At 37.3% G+C, this 19,052-nt stretch overlaps 1 protein-coding gene, 1 non-coding gene and 1 pseudogene across 2 annotated transcripts; 2 read left to right on the top strand and 1 right to left on the bottom strand.

Annotated features, from left to right (window-relative positions):
• Positions 1–559: 559 nt before the first annotated feature.
• TMX1 (thioredoxin related transmembrane protein 1) lies at positions 560–15,544 on the top strand. Its single transcript, XM_027571716.2, has 8 exons — positions 560–804; positions 3,987–4,102; positions 5,917–5,962; positions 8,381–8,509; positions 10,540–10,585; positions 10,685–10,786; positions 10,900–10,966; positions 13,763–15,544. The coding sequence occupies exons 1-8, from the start codon at positions 653–655 to the stop codon at positions 13,939–13,941; spliced, it is 837 nt and encodes a 278-aa protein (XP_027427517.1). The 5' UTR covers positions 560–652; the 3' UTR covers positions 13,942–15,544.
• Positions 4,212–4,345, top strand: LOC113910718. Its single transcript, XR_003516213.1, has one exon. It is a non-coding gene; the product is annotated as a small nucleolar RNA SNORA70 (small nucleolar RNA).
• A 1,784-nt stretch (positions 15,545–17,328) lies between the features above and the next one.
• Positions 17,329–17,855, bottom strand: LOC113909314 (annotated as a pseudogene).
• Between the last annotated feature and the right edge of the window lie 1,197 nt (positions 17,856–19,052).

Here is a 19,052-nt window from a genome sequence, read left to right as displayed (position 1 = left end):
GAAGGCAGCCGCTTAACAGACTGAGCCACTCAGGCGTCCCTTGATGGTTTTTTTATATGTGTACGCTCGTGTAACCAACTGTTGAGACCAAGATAAAGAATGTGAAAAGCATCCCTTAAGGTTCCCTTGTGCATCTTTCCAGTCTATAATCCTCCATTAGTAAACCAATATTCTGATTTACATAAACATTCATTAACTTTACTGCAAAAATTTTCAAAACAAACAAATGAAAACTCTAAAGGGCAATTAACTGGAAGCTGCTTTTGTGTAAACTTACCAATTGTTCTGAGTAAGTATGAATACCAATTATTTGGCGCCAAAATGCTGAAGCAATTTTGAAGCCAGTCATCTCCGAAGCCCCGCCCCACTTCCTACGCCACGCCCCCTGTTTGCTCTTCGCCTTCCCAAAAGTACTGGGGCTCACCAGGCGGTGGGAAGAGACCGCTTTTCTGTCATGCGCACTAGGGATAGGCGCACTTTCCTCTTTTCCACAAACCAACTCACTAGGACCCGGCCTCGTCATGCGCATTGAGAGTTCCCAGGAGCGCGAGGTGAGGCGCATGAGCAGATAAGCTCGCGAGGGCGGAAGTGAGCCGCGGCTGCGCGGAGGTTGGGGCCCCCGCGCTTGCTGTGGGGTGGGCAAGCTGCAGAAATGACGCTCTCCGGGAGTCGCGTGGTTCCAGTGGCAGTGTTGCTGCTTTTGCTTTGGGGCACTCCCTGGACCCAGGGGCGGCGGAGCGACGTGCGCATCATCACGGACGAGAATTGGAAAGAGTTGCTGGAAGGAGAGTGGATGATAGAATTGTGAGTGTGGGGCGGTTGTCTCGGGTCCCCTCGGTGGGCCGGAAAGTCCGTGTCCTAGATCCAAGTCTGGACACCCGACTTCACCTTCATTCACCACCTTCTGCGGGTCCCAGGTTCGCCGGTACTCCACTCCGAGCCGTGGAGCCGGCGCCCCTGACTCCTCGGGATCCCTGAACTCCTCTTCGGATCAGCTTGGTCCCACCCCCTCCTCGTTTCTTACCGGGAAATACTAAGTTTCTTCTAAAGTGTGCACCCCAGTTTGGTTTCTAGCGCTCTGGTGCTCCTAAGAGACGGCGTTCAGCTTGGAATTCTCTCAACTTTTCATGACTTTGGGGGTGGAGGTGGTTCGTCTGACTAGTTTCTATACGTTATTTATTTTAGAATGATCTTTCACAAACTTCTAGACTTTTCACCAAACTTCAGAAATGAAACTGAGCAGAACCTCCCTTCTCCTTTGGTCTAATTATCCTTTAACAGTCCATTTACAGTGTTGGAATTTGAGACTCTTATTTTATGGACTGGGTATATTTTTATTTTAGGTGCTTAGTAAATTCAAGTTGGGTTATTGTTAAATTTTCTTTATCTTTTTTTTTTCTTTTTCTGCATCTCAGTTTTCCTTTGGATGTATGTTTTTGCAAAGTACTGAATATCTTGGATTGTTACTCTTACATTCAAGTGTTATTGCATTAAAAAATAAAATTAATGTATGAGTGTGATTATAAACTCTGAAGACCACCGGGTCATCTTTTACTGGTCAGAGGAAATCATATGTCTGTGGTGATTCTATTATAATATCTCTTCTGCATGGGTAGAAAATAAACTGCCAGCTTTTGCTTTAGTTGCTAAATTGGTGGTGGTGGTGATGATGGTTGTAGTACTATTGATAATAGTAGTGTTAATGGTATTAGTAACAAACACCACTATTGAGTGTTAACTGTACTAAACACTGCTAAGCACTTTATCTACACTATCCTATTTAATTCTCTACAAATTCTGTAAGATAGGTATTCCCGCATTTTACAAGTGAGAGAAATACCTGAAGGCTTTAATTAATCTGACCTGGTATTGCTATACTGGGTTCCTTTCTGTTTTTGAAGCCTAAGAGTAGGTATGCAATAATTGTTAGAACAGCCCCCTTCTTTAACAGAGTTCAAGTGAGTGTTTTCCTGTATGCTTGGGTTGCCAGTTAATGGGTGGAAGCTCTCCCTAAAGGAGAGCTCAAATGGGTGGAAGCTCTCCCTAAAGGAGAGCTCAAAAGGCCAAATCAATAACTCTTGAGTCATAAAATCAAAAAAGGCATAGAATATTTATATGGAGGAAAAGATAGGGGAAAATGTTTATGTAGTATACATATAATCTGTAACTTAGTGATATGAATTTTCAGGCATTATTGAAGCTTTGCAGGGGAGAGGAAATATAACCAGAGACAACATTTGGTTTTTATTGTCATGAATAACTTGTTTTAGATTGTGCCAATAAAATATTCACAGTTTCATGAGTATTAAACAATAGTGATTATGAATTTATATGCAAAATACAGTCAAGTAATACTTAAGGAGTTTTTTTTTTTAAGATTTTATTTATTTGACAGAGAGAGACACAGCGAGAGAGGGAGCACAAGCAAGGGGAGTGGGAGAGGGAGAAGCAGGCTTCCCGCCGAGCAGGGAGCCCGATGCGGGGCTCGATCCCAGGACTCTGGGATCATGACCTGAGCTGAAGGCAGACGCTTAACAACTGAGCCACCCAGGCGCGCCTTAAGGAGTTTTTTTTTTTTTAACTCGTTTGATCAAACTGTATAAATACAGTGGTCAAAAATTTATTAGGGAATTTGAATTAGAACTTCTCTGTGAAATTAAAGTATACTGTAGTACTTTTTCCTTTAGCTTACTGAGTTTGAGGTTAAGACTTAAAAAGCACCTAAGAAACAAAAGGAACTTGAAAGGGGGATCTAGTACTAGTCTTAATGATAGTCTGCTCTTATTACAAGTCTGTTATCTGCATTACGTTCATCCTGATCAGTTTTGTTACAGAGATATTTTCATTGAAATACAATCTCTTGTTAAGGACTTTTCCCTTTTATGTATGGTACTAGTCTTGTTCCACAGTGCCACTTACTTTTAGGAGTTCTATTTTCATAAAATAAGTTCAAATATAATGAAATGTAGAAACTGTACTCTTGTGTTCAAGTACACGCTTTATTCTTCCTGGTTTCATTAAAAAAAACTGAGGCAAATTAAAAGATGATATACAATAAAGCGAAGAATAAAATCCTAGGGAGAAGTCAGGGCCTTGAAAGATGCAGAATATCAGAGGAGTAATTAAAAAGCTAATAAACTTACCCATAGATTTGTAAACCTGAGGTCTTAGAAACTGGCTGACCAAGGGCTGGGCAGAGGAATTTTGTTTGGCTTGCCTAATGTTTGTGTCTGGGTTAAGTTTTGAGGTAACATTTTTACATAAAAATGTAGATTTTCAGCTTTTAAATAAGATAGAGCCTGCTTCCTAGCTGTAAATCCCTTCCTGGTGGTCCTGCTGAGTGATTGATGGTGCCCCTCTTAAGCAGGGGCATGCATTTCCTTGTTCACCTCAGCCCTGGGCACTTCCTATTTTTCTCATTTGCGACTCCTGTAGTGCAAAGTATTAAAACTGGTGAATTCCAAATTTGGTTTTGAGGTTTCTGGTGGCCACATATTTGTGGAGAAATTCAAAGGTTTTTTTTTTTTTTTTTAAGACTTTATTTTTTGAGAGAAAGCACATGTGGGGGAAGCGGCAGAGGGAGAAGCCGACTCCCCGCTGCTAAGCAGGGAGGCTGACTCTCGGGGCTCCATCTCAGGACCCTGGGATCATGACCTGAGCTGAAGACAGATGCTTAACTGACTGAGCCACCCAGGCACCCCGAGAAATTCAAAGGTTTTAAAAGAGCTGTTTTGCATGTGAACTTAATGAACTTATTTTTGTGTCTTAAGAACTTACCTCAGAATTACTTTTCTGTGATCAGTGTTACCAGTTTTTTATTTCCAGAATGTTAGACCCACAGTTAAAAACTTTTCCATCTTCACAAAATTAATCATTTTGCTGTTTTGTTTTTAGTATAAAATCTTTTCATAAATTATACACTTAGAATTTTTATCTCCATATGGTCATATTAGATTGCTTAACTTTTTTTATACTCTGTTTCTTAGTTATGCTCCATGGTGTCCTGCTTGTCAGAATCTTCAACCAGAATGGGAAAGTTTTGCTGAATGGGGAGAAGATCTTGAGGTTAATGTTGCAAAAGTAGATGTCACAGAGCAGCCAGGTACTGTAAGTCTGTGGTTAGTCTTTGCAGATTGGGTTCATATGTTCATCCTGTTTGCCACATCACTTGGTCTCAGCCACCTTTTATTAGGTTTTGAAAACATAACTGTCTGTAGTACTTAAGCTGACTCACCCACCTCTCTGATGAGGGATCCTTGTGCAGTGGCTGCAGAAAGCAGATTCCGTGGTTGTATATGCAGCTCATTCCTTTTATGTGTGGCTCTAGGGGACCTTGGAGACATTGCCCTCTCCCCATTCTTGCCCATTTAACTGCCTCTGATCTTTTCTTCCTTTGTATCCCAGGCCCCAGAATAGCACATAAGATGCCTTTTAGAAGTCCTAGAATATTGTGGTTCAGGTGGACATTGGAAAAGCCATCCTTTGCATCCATACCAAGCTTCAGAATAAGGAGCATGTGGTTGAAGTTCTTTGTAGAGCCAAGGGCACATTCTCTGACCAGCGATCCGAATCTCTTAATTGGGTTTCAAATTTAATACCTGTGATTTGAGGACATGCTTTTAATACAAAGACCGCAAGGTTGTGGGGTCAAATATACTCCTGACTTGGCCCCCTGAATAAGTGGTAGGCCCTGTTCTTAAGGATGCTCCATTCTTAGACCAGCCTCATCTTACTTGTTCTTGGTCACAATGAACCTGGATTTGTTGACTCCATTCCCACCCTAGATGGTAATAATAGCTAATATTTATTGAGTGCTTACCTAGTACAGATATTGCTCCAAGTGTTTTGCATTTATCCTATACAACCTTGTGAGGTAATATCCCCATTTTACAGATAAGAAAACTGAGGCACAGAGAGATTAATCCTTAGTTATATTATTGCCTAACACATGGTTAATAATGTTATTGTTATTGCTCATCTTATGAAAGGTTCAAAATATTTTCCATTTTAACAACATGTTAGACTCTGCCTTTGTTTTTTGAATGTCAAATGCAATTTCATTTGATTTTAGACCTTTCTAAGACTACTGTTTTATTGTGTTGCCCCATTACTCATCCCTAGTAGTCTTACCATACAGTGGTATAATTGATCAAATGTTAATATATATATATATTCACAGATATCTTCAGTATTCAAGCTTTTACATACTTTTAGTTGAGATAATGTGCAGTAGTGTTTATTTATTTATTTATTTAATTTATTTTTAAAGATTTTATTTATTCATTCGATAGAGACACAGCGAGGGAGGTAACAAAAGCAGGGGGAGCAGGAGAGGGAGAAGCAGGCTTCCCGCGGAGCAGGGAGCCCGATGCGGGACCTGATCCCAGGACCCCGGGACCATGACCCGAGCAGAAAGCAAACGCTTAACGACTGAGCCACCCAGGCGCCCCAATTTTATTTTATTATGTTATGTTAGTCACCATACATTACATCATTAGTTTTTGATGTAGTGTTGCATGATTCATTGTTTGCATGTAACACCCAGTGCTCCATTCAGTACGTGCCCTCTTTAACACCCATCACCAGGCTAACCCATCCCCCCACCCCCCTCCCCTCTAGAACCCTCAGTTTGTTTCTCAGAGTCCATAGTCTCTCATGGTTCATCTCCCCCTCCAATTCCCCCCCCTTCATTTTTCCCTTCCTACTAAGTGTTGATTTTTTAAAGTTGTTTTCAGTATGTAATTGGGATTTTTTTTCATTGTTTGTTACAAAGCTCAACTATTTTTAGGTATAATTTCATGTGCTTTCCGAGTTAGTATTTAAATAATTCAGAATCAACTTTTAAGTAGTGATTGTTGGCTTATATAAAACCTGTTGTGTGTTCTTGTATTTATTTCTAATCTTTATCATTTTTAGGGCTGAGTGGACGATTTATCATAACTGCTCTTCCTACTATTTATCAGTAAGTATTTGAAGGTTCTGTAATTATGGAGAAGGATGCAACATGGTATAATCAGAATAGTAGGCCTCTGGCCTGGATCATGTTTAAAGAGCATTATATTCAGTAAGGCTCATTTTGCTCTTAGCGCTATCCTGGGTGTCTTTAGGTAGATGGACGAGGTATAAAACAGTCCCTGGTCGGGGCCCCTGGGTGACTCAGTCGTTAAGCATCTGGTCATGATAGCAGGGTCCTGGGATCCAGCCCCGCATCAGGCTCCCTGCTCCGCGGGAGGCCTGCTTCTCCCTCTCCCACTCCCTCTGCTTGTGTTCCCTCTCTCGCTGTGTCTCTCTCTGTCAAATAAATAAATAAAATCTTTAAAAAAAATGAAATAAAAAATAAAACAGTCCCTGGTCTCAGTGCTTTGTAATTATTTTGGAGGGTGGTGTTCACATGAAATCATGTGAAACCATATAGCATAGTAAATGATTATGAGCCCAGAGTTGTGTTAGGTCCTGTAGAAAGTTTGGTAAGGGAAAAATCATTGGGCTAGTAGGGTGGTTCCTGGAGAATATGGGGATGTAAATGCAACCCTGAATTTTCAAAAGAGTGTAGAAGTAAGCATTCCATCCTTTGAGTAATCTCATGAACAGTCATAAATAGGGAAATTGAATGTTCAAAAATGAGCTAAGAAAGGGCTATAGCTCAGTTTTCGGACAGTAGTAGGTGAAATGATTGAGTGCTAAGTCAGAATGAGCAAGATTATGTAGTCTTCAGTATCAGGTCTTTGAGTTTGAATTTATCTTCTAAATTGGGGATAGGAAATATCAAATCTGTACAGGCATACTTCATTTTATTGTGCTTCCCAGATATTGCAGCTTTTTACAGATTAAAGGCTTGTGGCAACTTTGTGTCAAGTGAATCTATCCACCATTTTTCCAACAGCATTTGCTCACTCTGTCTCTGTGTCACATTTTGGTAATTCTTGCAGTATTTCAAACTTTTTCATTACTCTGTTTCTTATGGTGGCCCATAATAAGTGATTACAATTTGCTGAAAGCTCAGATGATGGTTTACATTTTTTAGCAATAAGATATTTTTAAATGAAGGTATGTACGTTTTTTTTTTAGACATAATACTAATAGACTACAGTATAGTAAAATTTATATGTACTTGGAAACCAAGAAGTCTTGTGACTTTATTGTGATAATTGTTTTACTGGGGTGGTACTGTGATATCTCCGAGGTATTGCCGGTACCTGCCCAACACCTTAAAGTTCATCCAGTTGGTGGGTTGAATGCCAGGAGGTACTTCTCATTTAAAGTATAAAAGCAAACTGTCAATTTTTAGTGTGTCTATATCTCACTTTTCTTTGTCATTTTTTTTTTCATGTTTATGTCTGTTTCCCTCTACCTCTGTATTCATCCCTACTCCCTTTGTGTCTTTTCATGTCACCATAAGTACTACTGTCCGTTTTCACTCAGTCCTTTTCTCCACAAGTCCCTTAACTGGTTCTGATTGTGTCTCTCATCTTCCTTCTCACTTCTTAACATCCCTTAAACTTATCTGGAATTTCCTGTGCTTTTTTAACTCACATTGTTTATGCCCATTCTTTTGCCTGTTGAACTTCTACCTATTCTTCAAAAACAGCTCAAATGCCATTGCCTTTACAAAACGTTTTTTTTGAGTGGGGGCTTCCTTGTGGTCTTTGGCTCTGGATGGCTAAAGGATCCTCTAACCCTCCTGTAGGTAGTAGGGAGCTCTTGAAAGTTTGCACTTAAGAGATAAAAGTAGAAGTATTGTATAGGATTAGACTGGCAGTATTATTGAGGGCAGTTTGAAAATAGTGAAGATGTGGGAGGAGAGAGAATTTTTGAACCTATGAGAACTCCCTACATTGGGAATGGGAGGCAGGGAGGGGCCTATCAGGAAGAATGCAAAGTAGACTGTAAAATACAATCACTGAAATAGGAGGAAAGGAAATACGACCAGATACCTCCAGCAATTTAAAGTAGTATGGCTAAGATGATGTGATTAGGGCTGAAAATTCCAGAAAAATGCCTTAAATTTTTAACCTAGATAGCTTAAAAGTAGCTAATAATTAAGTGCCAGACACTATTCTAACAACTTTACATATAGTCATTCTTTTAATATGTTCATTACACATTTATTGAGATATAATTGACATATAACCCTGTGTTTCATTGTTTTATTATTTGGAAAGATAATAGTCTTAAGGCTTATGATTATTTATAACCCCATTGTTTAAATAAATTTGGAGCTAAGATGTTATGGTAGGCAATTAGCATAATTTGTTACTTGTGCATTACTAATGATTTTGAATATGAGGATTGATTGTAAAATGAGGTTAAAGAAATAGCAAAACAAATACAAATTTATTTATTTGGTTCTGTTTAATAATGTGATTCTGATCCTCTTTAGTTGTAAAGATGGTGAATTTAGGCGCTATCAGGGCCCAAGGACTAAGAAGGACTTCATAAACTTTATAAGTGAGAAAGAGTGGAAGAGTATGGAACCTGTTTCATCATGGTTTGGTCCAGGTTCTGTTCTGTAAGTATGAGGATTTTTCTTTTATTTATTTCAGAATTAACTGGACCAATTATATTTTGTGGAAATAAAGCATTTATATTGGGTTTTAATTCTTAGACCCTTAAGGTACATTCATATTTAGTGTGATATTTTTAGGTTGACTTTTTCTTCTAAGTCAGATGCTTTGATCCTTGTTAAGCTAGGAGGCATTCACTAGAATTGAAAGCCTTTTCAGGAATATTTTAGCTCCGTAGATCATGGTCATTTCATATCAAAAACTAATCAAAATGAGCAATATGATGGGTAAAGTTATCATTTGAGCTTAATATTTGAATGAGAAGCCTCAAACATACCTCCTCTTGCTACTTTAGATTTCAGTTCTTAATGTGATTAAATTATTCTACCCATCTAGTAATATTTTGGTTAAATAGTATGGATGAACAGTGACCTTAATGGCATGAGTAACCACTAGACTTTATATATAGCTAGATATGTGGAGTAGTAAGGATTGGAGATAGCATATTTCCTGCTAGCTGTTGGGGTGTAAGGCCTCACAGGTCATTTGAGAGACATCTAGAAATACTGAGTTTTGCTGAGGTCCCCATGGACTCATCCTGGTGTGGCTAAGCTATCTCTTCCTGTCTCTTCACACTTGCTCTTGATATACACACCAAGATCTATCAATGGTATAAGAGATAAAAAATATAAAGAGATATAAAAATATAAAAAGATATACCAATAGTATATACACACCAATGGTATAAGAGATAAAAATGCTCTGGATTCTGGGAGTAGAGGAAAGATCAGCCATAAGCGATATTTTGAAATAGGATTTTGTCTTCAGCACCTTTCCCTTACACCTCTCTTCCTGTGAAAATCTCTGAATTGAATTATCCTGTAGCTGTCAGAATTTCCCCTACTGAACCACCATGCCAACCCAGTTAAGGCACCTAATCTTCCTGGTAGAGCCTAATTAGTGCTGACTATAGTGAGGTTATACAGTGCTTTATGTTTCAGTTCTTGTTCCTATTCCCATTTTGCAGTTTAAACAGAAACAACATGATTGAAACACCTTTCTCTTTTGAACTGAAAATGCAGCTGATTTTTGTTAATTTGAAATCTCATAAATGACTTCTCCCCTCTCCAGTAGAAGAAGGGGTTGCTTGTAAGACTTTGTTGAATCCTTGGGGATTCAGCAGTCCATGCCTTTTGTGTTGTGGACTGAATAAGAGGTACTTCCAGTGTCAGTATGTTCACCCACCCGATGATGGGCAACAGATAGGTCATCCTGCCTAGAGGAACTTCGGCTTAGGTGTGAATTAGTTTTATGTGTTGGTGGCAACACTTGCACTAGAGGGGAAACAGTTAGGAACCCACAAACTGTTTTTAGTTCTGGAGCATGCCTTTTTCTAACTGTCCATCTAAACTACTTCAGTTTATGTGAAAATAATAATTATTTTTATTTATATTATTACTTAGTATTTATTTTCAATGTAATTTCTTTGTATATCATTAAACTATATCAAGCTAATGCTATGATAAGTTTTATTTAATTTTAATACAAAAGGTGGGTAATTCTTAGGTGGGAAGGATCAGTTCAACAAGTGCTCCCAGTTCTTCCTTCAGGCTCCCTTCTCTGCTCATTATTTTAAGTGTCAATAAGAGTTGCCATTTGCTTACAGTACACTTGACTTTAACTGGTTCCATAGAGCTTATAAGCTGTTATTCAGAGTATATTGGAGAAATCATCAGGTGAAAGGTGAAAGGCTAATGTCAAAGCAGTAGGGATGAGGAAAAAAGTTACCAAGTATTTTATTTATGAGGACATCACATAGTGACAGCAATTCAAGAACTGTTAATTTTCATTAATGAGACTTCTTAATACAGGCTTGAAATCAGTGAGGTATCACTAATCTTGATGAACACCAGCAATAAAATCTGTCATGTTGGGGAGATTGTAGACTGAAAACTAGAAGGTATAGATGTATGCACATTCTACTTCAAAGCTGTGTGTCTTACTCAGTTTCTCAGTCCTCTCTCCTTTCTTTCAGGATGAGTAGTATGTCTGCACTCTTTCAGCTGTCTATGTGGATCCGGGTATGGACTAAAGTTGTATTTCTATTTTAAACATTTTTGACGCTACCCTTTTATTTTAAACAACCAGGTTTTTAATTTATTTTTTTCTTTTGATTTTAGACTTGCCATAACTATTTTATTGAAGACCTTGGATTACCAGTTTGGGGATCATATGCAGTTTTTGCTTTAGCAACTCTGCTTTCAGGACTATTACTAGGACTCGTAAGTATTTCATTTTTCAGAGTACTAGGAGAAAACCTTTTATGTCTGATAATTTAATATAGTTACACGAGCTCAATCATATACATTCAGTTTTCTTGTGTTTATTTTTGCAGTGTATGATATTTGTGGCAGATTGCCTTTTTCCTTCAAAAAGGTGCAGACCACAGCCATACCCTTCCAGTAAGTATATTTTTTAGTATTTATTTTTTATTTTTTTGTTCACTGTAATTCTGTTCATTTCTGTGAACACAGTCACACCTGTAACAGGTTGCCCTTCCAGCTTAGCTTTCTAAATGTGGAATGGTAGGTTATATTGGAAATGGCAGGGGGATATTTATTTCATGTAAGAATGACAGCCTGGTGGATTTTGGAACATAGTTATTTTCTTGGACTTTATAATGTAGAGAATTTTAACATTGCATGTAACTTGTCGATATTTAATGACATTGATCTGATGTCATTTTATTTGAACCATCATTCCTGGATCCATTTGAGTATACTTGAATCAGAAGAAGTTGAATATATTCTACTCTTGAAGTCATTCTTTATTATAGTGACCACATTTGAAGATTTTTCTTTGTATGCTAGCCAAGTCTAAGTTTTTATGGTAGGATATTGGGAACAGTAATTCCTGTAGCTGATTTAGGAGTGGCATTGACGCTGGACTACAAGATGAGTTTATATAATTAGAAATATTCACTGATGTCTGTCTTAGTATAATTGCCTCTCAAACATGCATTTAATCTTGAAAATTAACGGTGTTATGGAAGCCTTCCTATTTGCTGTTTATAAAGAACTTTCGCTTTGTGCGATCCCACTTTTTCGTAACTCTAGATTTCATAAGTGTTACTCTTTCCATTCCATGGTTGAGGAAAATAAGGCTCAGAGAGATGAATTATTTTTCCAGGGTCACACAGAAGTGACAGAGTGGAGAATAGAGCCTACATTAGACTGTCGGCATGACATTTTCATTGTGCTGCCTTTCATGACTTAGGATTTATTGAGGTCAGAACTCGTGAAATGGTATCAGTGGAGATTGCTGATAACTGACAGGTTATCTTTTCTTAGATCATTACATCAATACTGAAAAGGCATATACAGGGGAAAGAATCATTTTATCCAGCAAGAGCCACTGACATGTAGGGAAATAAATGCAAGCACAGATCACTTAAAAGACAAAAGTTGGCAAATGTACTTTTAATATTTCTATCACTTGAAACGCTTTTAAAAAATTTGTCTCTTTAAGTAATCTGTGGCACAACTGATAGATAGTAACCCATACTTGAATCTGATACCACCCTTTCTATAGCAGGCCACATGATTTGAGTTGTTTTCCAGGATGTGTTTAGCTTAGATTTTGAGTTGCTAGGGAAAGACCCAACTCAGTCCAGCTTTAAGCAAAATAGAAGTTTATTGCTTCAGGTAGCAAGCAAGTCTGAGGGCAGTGATGGCTGGATCCTAGGGCTTAAATGTTGAGATACTGTGTTTCTGAATTGCTTAGTTGTCCATGCCTTAGCTTGCTCCGTTTTTGGCTCTTTCCAGTCCTTAGCATAAAATGATTAAGAAAGCCATAGCTCACAATCCAGAGTAAGAAGGAAATACACTTTTTCCCTACATCCACCTATCTTTTAGAAAAATTCTGATGCACTCCACTAGCGTAAAGAGCTCACTTGTTTGGAACAGTCACTGTAAACCAGTGTTTCTCAACCTGGACACTTCTCACATTTGGGCTGGTTAATTCTTAATTGTAACAGACTCTCTTTTGTGCATTGTTGGATGTTCGGCAGCATCCCACTGGTTGGCAGTAGCACCGCTCCTCTTAGTTGTGACAACCAAAAATATCTCCAGATGTTGCTGAGTGTTCTTTTGGGTGGGGCGGGTGGGAGGGAGGCACGTGTGTGCAGCAAAATCACTCCTGGTGGAGAACCACTGCTGTGAACTGTAGTGCTCACCATAGCTACATGGGATGTGGTACAGGGAAGGGGCTATTAACCCAACAGAAAGAGGGAGGCCCGACCAAACAACAGATTGTCTACCGTGTGGTAATTGCTTCTGGTGTTTTCTTCTGCCTTGCACCCTCGTGTCTCCCTACTCTTCTGAATTGCCTAAGATTAGGGGCAGTCTAGAATCACTGAACAGACTGAAGCTCATTGGCCCAACTCTATGTTCTGTATCTCTCTGTTACATGGTGTGTCTGAGTTTAAGTTAACTATCAATAGGCCTTGTTAAAAAAATGGAAAGGGTATGTGTGTGTGGACAGAGTTAAAAAGTCATTGAGCTGTACACTTAAGATTTGTACATTTCATTTGTAATTATGTCTTAAAATTATATCTGTAAAGAAGAACATTTGTGAAACTCCTTGGAAAAAACCTGGGTAAGAATATAACCTTCAGTTGTAAATGTCTGATTCCTGTTCATGTGGGAACTGAAACAAGGGTAGTGTTGGAGTTTGTTTCAGTGTACTTGTTCACTGGAAGATTTAATAGCAAATTAAGATGGTTCTGTTGAATGCCGTGTATTTTCTTACAGCATCCACATTCATAGCATTAATTTTGGTTTATTAATTTCAGTTCATTTTATAAACAGGCAGGTAATTATAATGAATTTGCTAAGTAAAATGGATCTTTCAAACCAATTTTTATTTTTATGGTGTCACTCTTAAAGATAACTTTTTCCTTTTGGAAATCTAAACTTACCATTGATAAGTGGCAAAGCATTTTATGGGCATAGAATCGTGTCTTGATTTTACTCCAATGCAAATCTGTTACAGCAACAACAACAAAAAAAAACCCATTTCTGGTCTTGATCTTTTATTTATTTTTTTTAATGCTCACCATGAATGTTGTCTCTTGCCATACAATGTTATTAAGATATTACTGACTATATTCCTGATGCTGTACTTTTCATCTCAGTGACTTATTTATTTTATAACTGGAAGTTTGTACCTCTTAATTCCCTCTGGTCTTTATCTTTAAGAAAAATTATTACCTGAATCTTCTCAACCTTTGCAAAAAGTGGAGGAGGAACAAGAGGCTGATGAAGAAGATGTTTCAGAAGAGGAAGCAGGAAGTAAAGAAGGAGCAAACAAAGACTTTGCACAGAATGCCATAAGACAACGTGCTTTGGGTCCTTCATTGGCCACAGATAAATCCTAGTTAATTTTTCTTAATATCATATTATTATTTTGGCAGAAAGAGAAGATTGATCATTTCTTTTGGTTTGAAGTGAACTGTGACATGCTTGTACATTGCAGGGTTCTTTCTAGATTATCATTAGATTGAACAGACTACCTTCAGAAAATAAAAGTAGCACTACATAAAAACGTTTGAAAGAGGATTTAAGAATGGCAGTATGTGGTTTAAACAATTCTTTAATTTTTGAAAAATCTGGTGCCAAGCAATAAGATTTGAGTATGTTTGTTTAATAATCTGTTTCAAGTTTTCTGAGTTGAAAATTTACATTTCCCGAATATTGCATTATTGAGGTATTTAAAGAGATTACTTTGGAGAAAAAGATTTCTCATTTGATATAATTTTTCTCAGTTTCACTGTGTGAAAAAACGAACATATTTCCCATAAATGGGAACTTTGCCCATTGTCTCAAGAAATGCGTATTTGAGCGACAACTCTGGTCATTTTAGAGAGATAGTTCAAGATTTCTTCATATTTTTAGATTATGCAACTAATAAAAACTACCTTGCTTAATTAGAGTTTTCTACATGTGATAATACAGGATATGCTACTGATTTAGAAAGTTTTTATATAAGTCCATGGTGTTGTCTTGATTCCTATAAAGGTTGATTACCTTTTTTGTTCCCCTCTGTTCAGTGTATGATCTGTATTTTTCTTAACCATGGGTTACATTTTTCATTTTCCAAATTGGATAATTTTTGGAAATGTTTTTCATTCTTTAATAATTAGTCCTTTTTTGTTGTTTCAAACCGAAGTTTACTGAGGGATCCTTAAAATTGAAGAGCTGTCTACTGATCATTTAAAATTTTGGCCATTCATTTCAGATTTTGTATCATTCTGTTGAACCTCTACTTGAACCGTGTTTTTTTGTTTGTTTGTTTTGGATATGAAGGTGAACATTCCTGATTTTTATTTGATGTGGAAAAGCCTTGGTATTTTACATTTTCAAAACTCATAGAAACTTAATTTGATATAAAATAAAGTTAGCATTCTACTCAGGAAAAAGTATCTTATAGTGTATGTTTTCAATGTATATTCATCACAGAAAGTTCCTGATTAATTTTACAAAGTCTGTATATGCTTGGTGTTTAAAAAATCACAGCATTCTTATGTTTGTGTACACGCACAAAATCTGTATTCTGCTGTACTTTTTTATTGTGTAGTATTTCATAGGTGGGCATCAGCAGGATGGGACATTTAAGATATTTTTACTCCTCAGAGAGTTAGAGCACAGAGTTTTCACCTTGCAGTGAAAGTAGGGAGGGGTGCTGGGTGGCAGTAAGAACTGTATTACCTACAAGAAGGGGAAAAACCATAACTCAGAGTGAATCCCTTGTCCATTTATGTAATAGACAATTTCTGTAATGTCCCCTTTTGTCTAGATTCTGCTGCTGTGTGAATCCATTAGACTTATACAGTATCATAATGTACAACTGTTTTCTTGAAAGGCCTTGCCTTTAGAATATTAAATATTCTACCATTGAAGAGTTTTGGATGTATAATAATTCTGTGATGCTTTAGAAAAATAGTCTAAGAACAAAATAAACTTTTCTAAGCACTTCAGTCAAGCTGGAGACAAGTGTGATTTCTGGTTGCACATTAAGAAAAGCTTAATTACTTTGTATTTAACGATGTTCAGATGCATAGTTGTGTCACTGTGTGTGTTCTTGATCTGTATAGCCAAAAGGCTAGAGTCATACGCATCTTTTCCTGATACTTGAGATGATAGAGGAATAGTATTTATTAATCACTCATGCTGTTTTCTAGTGTTCTAGTATACACGGCATAGATTTTAAGTTTCTAAGTGATTAGAAAATACTATATATGTAAAAAATTAAAAGTAGTCCGAATAGGTAGAGACATGATATTTCAGAAAACAGATAATCTTGCATTTCATAAGGACTCTTGCGTCTCTCCAGTGACTCTCCAGTCACTCTAGACATCTGAATAAACAATTTTCTGTCACACCAGCGGCGCACAGAAACTGTAGGTATCGTTTTACCTTTAATAGACCCCTTTTGTTTCCATTATTGGGTTAAGGGTACTCTATGGCAGTTAGGAGAGATTGAGGTGCAATATCAGCGTCCTGGAGAACTTTGCTCCCCACTGCTCCCCCCACCCCAGTACTTATTCAGTGCTTCCATGGAGGTGTAAAATCTGATCACTCCAATGGAAAATGCAGTTCTACCAATACTGCATAGATACTTAATAAGCAAGAATAACAAGAGTTGTAATGAAGAGTCCTGTGTATATAATAGTAGCTTCCATTCATGAGGGTTCTTTTTTCTCCACATTCTTGCCAACATTTATCTCATCTCTGAGTCTAGTCATTCTGACAGGTGTAAGGTGATACCTCATTGTGGGTTTGATTTGCATTTCCCTGAGGATGAGTGACATTGAGCATCTTTTCATGTGTCTTGTCCTTTTGGATGTTGTCTTTGGAAAATAGTCAGGTCCTCTGCCCATTTTAATCGGATTATTTGGGTGTTTTTGGTGTCAACTTGTGTAAAGTCTTTAATATATTTTGGATATTAGCCCATTACTGGATAGATCATTTGCAGATTATCTTCTCCCATTCAGTAGGATGCCTTTTCATTTTGTCGATGGTTTCCTTCACTGTGCAAAAGCTTTTTATTTTGAGGTAGTCCCAACAGTTTATTTTTGCTTTTGTTTGAGGAAACATATCTAGAAAGTGTTGCTAATGCCAGTGTCAGAGAAATTACTGCCTATGTTTTCTTCTAGAAGTTTTATGTTTTCAGGTCTTACATTTAGGTCTTTAATCCATTTTGAGTTTATTTTTATGTATGGTGTGAGAAAGTCATCCAGTTTCATTTGTAAATGATGCTTTTGAAAGCAATTTTCTGTCAAGTTGTGTCCTTATTCAGCCCAGTGCATCAAAGGCAGTTCTGGATGCAATTACCTTATGAGATTAACATTAAAATAAACATTTTGACTCATTTTAGGGTTACCCAGGATATTCTGATCCATCACAACAGTTAAAGGTAGAAGTCTTTCAAAAAGTTATTTTTTCCAGTTTTATTGAGGTATGATTGACCAAACAAATTACTTTTGTTAGGGCTCTTTTATTAGTAAAATAATTGACCTGGGGTGGAATTTAAATGAGTGGTCCGAACAGTAAGTTTACAATTGTCAAAGTAAAATTTTAAGTATCTTACTTGCAGATTTAGATTTGTATTGTATACCTAGCAACTTCTGCATTTGTTTTAAAACCATTAAAACAAGAACAATAAATTGAAATTGGAACTTTGATAATATATAAGTAGTAAGGTCAAATTATATACTTGAACAGATCTAAAATATATCCTTTTTTTTTCCATATCATTATTTTTAATGTCCAGCATTTACAATACGAGGGCCAGAGCTTTCTCCCCAACTCAAGTTTATAAATTCTCAATTGGCTTGTGAGGCCAGTAGGGATACTTCTTGTCTAATTTGGTTTCTGGGAAGACTTCATTCAGGTCCTCAGTGGTCATCTAATCAAATGGAATTATGTTCCTCATCTTCTCCAGCTCATTTTCATATTCCTCAATCCTGGCCTTTGAGAGAGACATCAACTCGGCACAACTTTTCACATCTTTTTCTTCAGCATCCACCTGAAGAGTATATTTATCCTCTGGCACAGGAACCTTCAGGGCATTAAACTTCTCAGAGTCATCTACCAAACCAGCCTTCGCCACATTGACCTTGTAGTAAGCCCAGTTGATAGCAGGTGGTTTCTCAGGGAGAGTAGCCAACCTGGAGATAAGTGTCTCATTCCAGGATTTCAGGGAGTTAGCAATGGCCTTCTGGTTTCGGGGTATGATCTCCCCAAAAGCTACCCAGTCAATGGTTTTTAGAGCAAGTTTTCACGTAGCCATCTTGAGATCCTTCACCGACCCCGGCAGCCCATATATCCTTTTAATGATTGTTTCTTTCGAGTCCTTAATTACAAATGGTGGTAATGTCAGTATTGTGGCCATTAATGAAATCAGCTATCTCTCTACCTATCTGGCTGTGTGTGACATTATTTTTACAGCTATTTTGGTTGTGTTTTGATAACTCAGACTGGTTGTATCCTGAAAATGAAAATATGAAAAATGAAAATATAAGAAGTCAATTAACCAAATAGAGGTTAGATTCTCTGAAATTTCTTTCAAATCTAAATTAAGAATCAGTTTTGAACTGAGTGAAAGTGTACTTAATTTTGAAGAATAACTTAAGTACTTTTTAAAAACTTTCCTAGGTTCAGTGTTTTTAATACAGCATGTCACAGAAATAAGGTTGCTAGTAGATTGGAATATATCAAGTTCAGTACTTAGGAAGATTCAGCTTATTGCTACCTGGGCATTCTGAAGAAAATTTCTCTAAACTTCAGATGTTTCTGCTTCCACAGAAGCATACATACTATATACATGGTTGGAAAATTTAAATGTAATCAACTTTATCTCCCCGCCCCAACGTAACTGATACTCCTGAAACTATTTTAACAAATCCTCTGTTGTTCTCTGAACATGTTTCACATTCCATCTGTTGGTTTAAGAGCTCAAATCCCTTAAGTCCTTTCTGGCCCACAATTGTGGGTTTTTTTTTTTAACTAAATTAAAATGTAGGTTTTCATCATTCCCTGGCAGTTAAATCACATTCTGTCTTGTAATATTTCTTCTCACATTTATTATACCAATTAATTGAGTGACACAGAGCAAATCACAGTACATCCTGTGGCCTCAATTTATGAGTTAAGTGATTTCTGGGGTTCTCTGCCTTTAACAAGATAGTCACTGTATTCATAAATTGTCTAAAGCCTGATTGTCATCACCTTGAGCCCTGAAAATAGTTTGAGACAAAGTATACTGTTGTGCGGAGACTTGGCAGAAGTCAGGAGACCTGGCCTCAAGTCTTTTCTCTGTCCCTGACTAGGAAGGTAACTACCACCTCTCTGTACACTGATTTTTCATTTTTGTGAAATCAGTGTAAGTCGAGTAGTATAGTTGTTGGATAAATTACTTTGAGGCAGTTCTTGAAATGAACAGTGAAGTTACTTGCAACTTTAGTTTCCTGGGCAGGTTTCCTAGAAT

Source organism: Zalophus californianus, chromosome 6, assembly GCF_009762305.2.
Source record: "Zalophus californianus isolate mZalCal1 chromosome 6, mZalCal1.pri.v2, whole genome shotgun sequence".
NCBI lineage: Eukaryota > Metazoa > Chordata > Mammalia > Carnivora > Otariidae > Zalophus > Zalophus californianus.
This window is presented reverse-complemented; position numbering and strand designations above follow the sequence as displayed.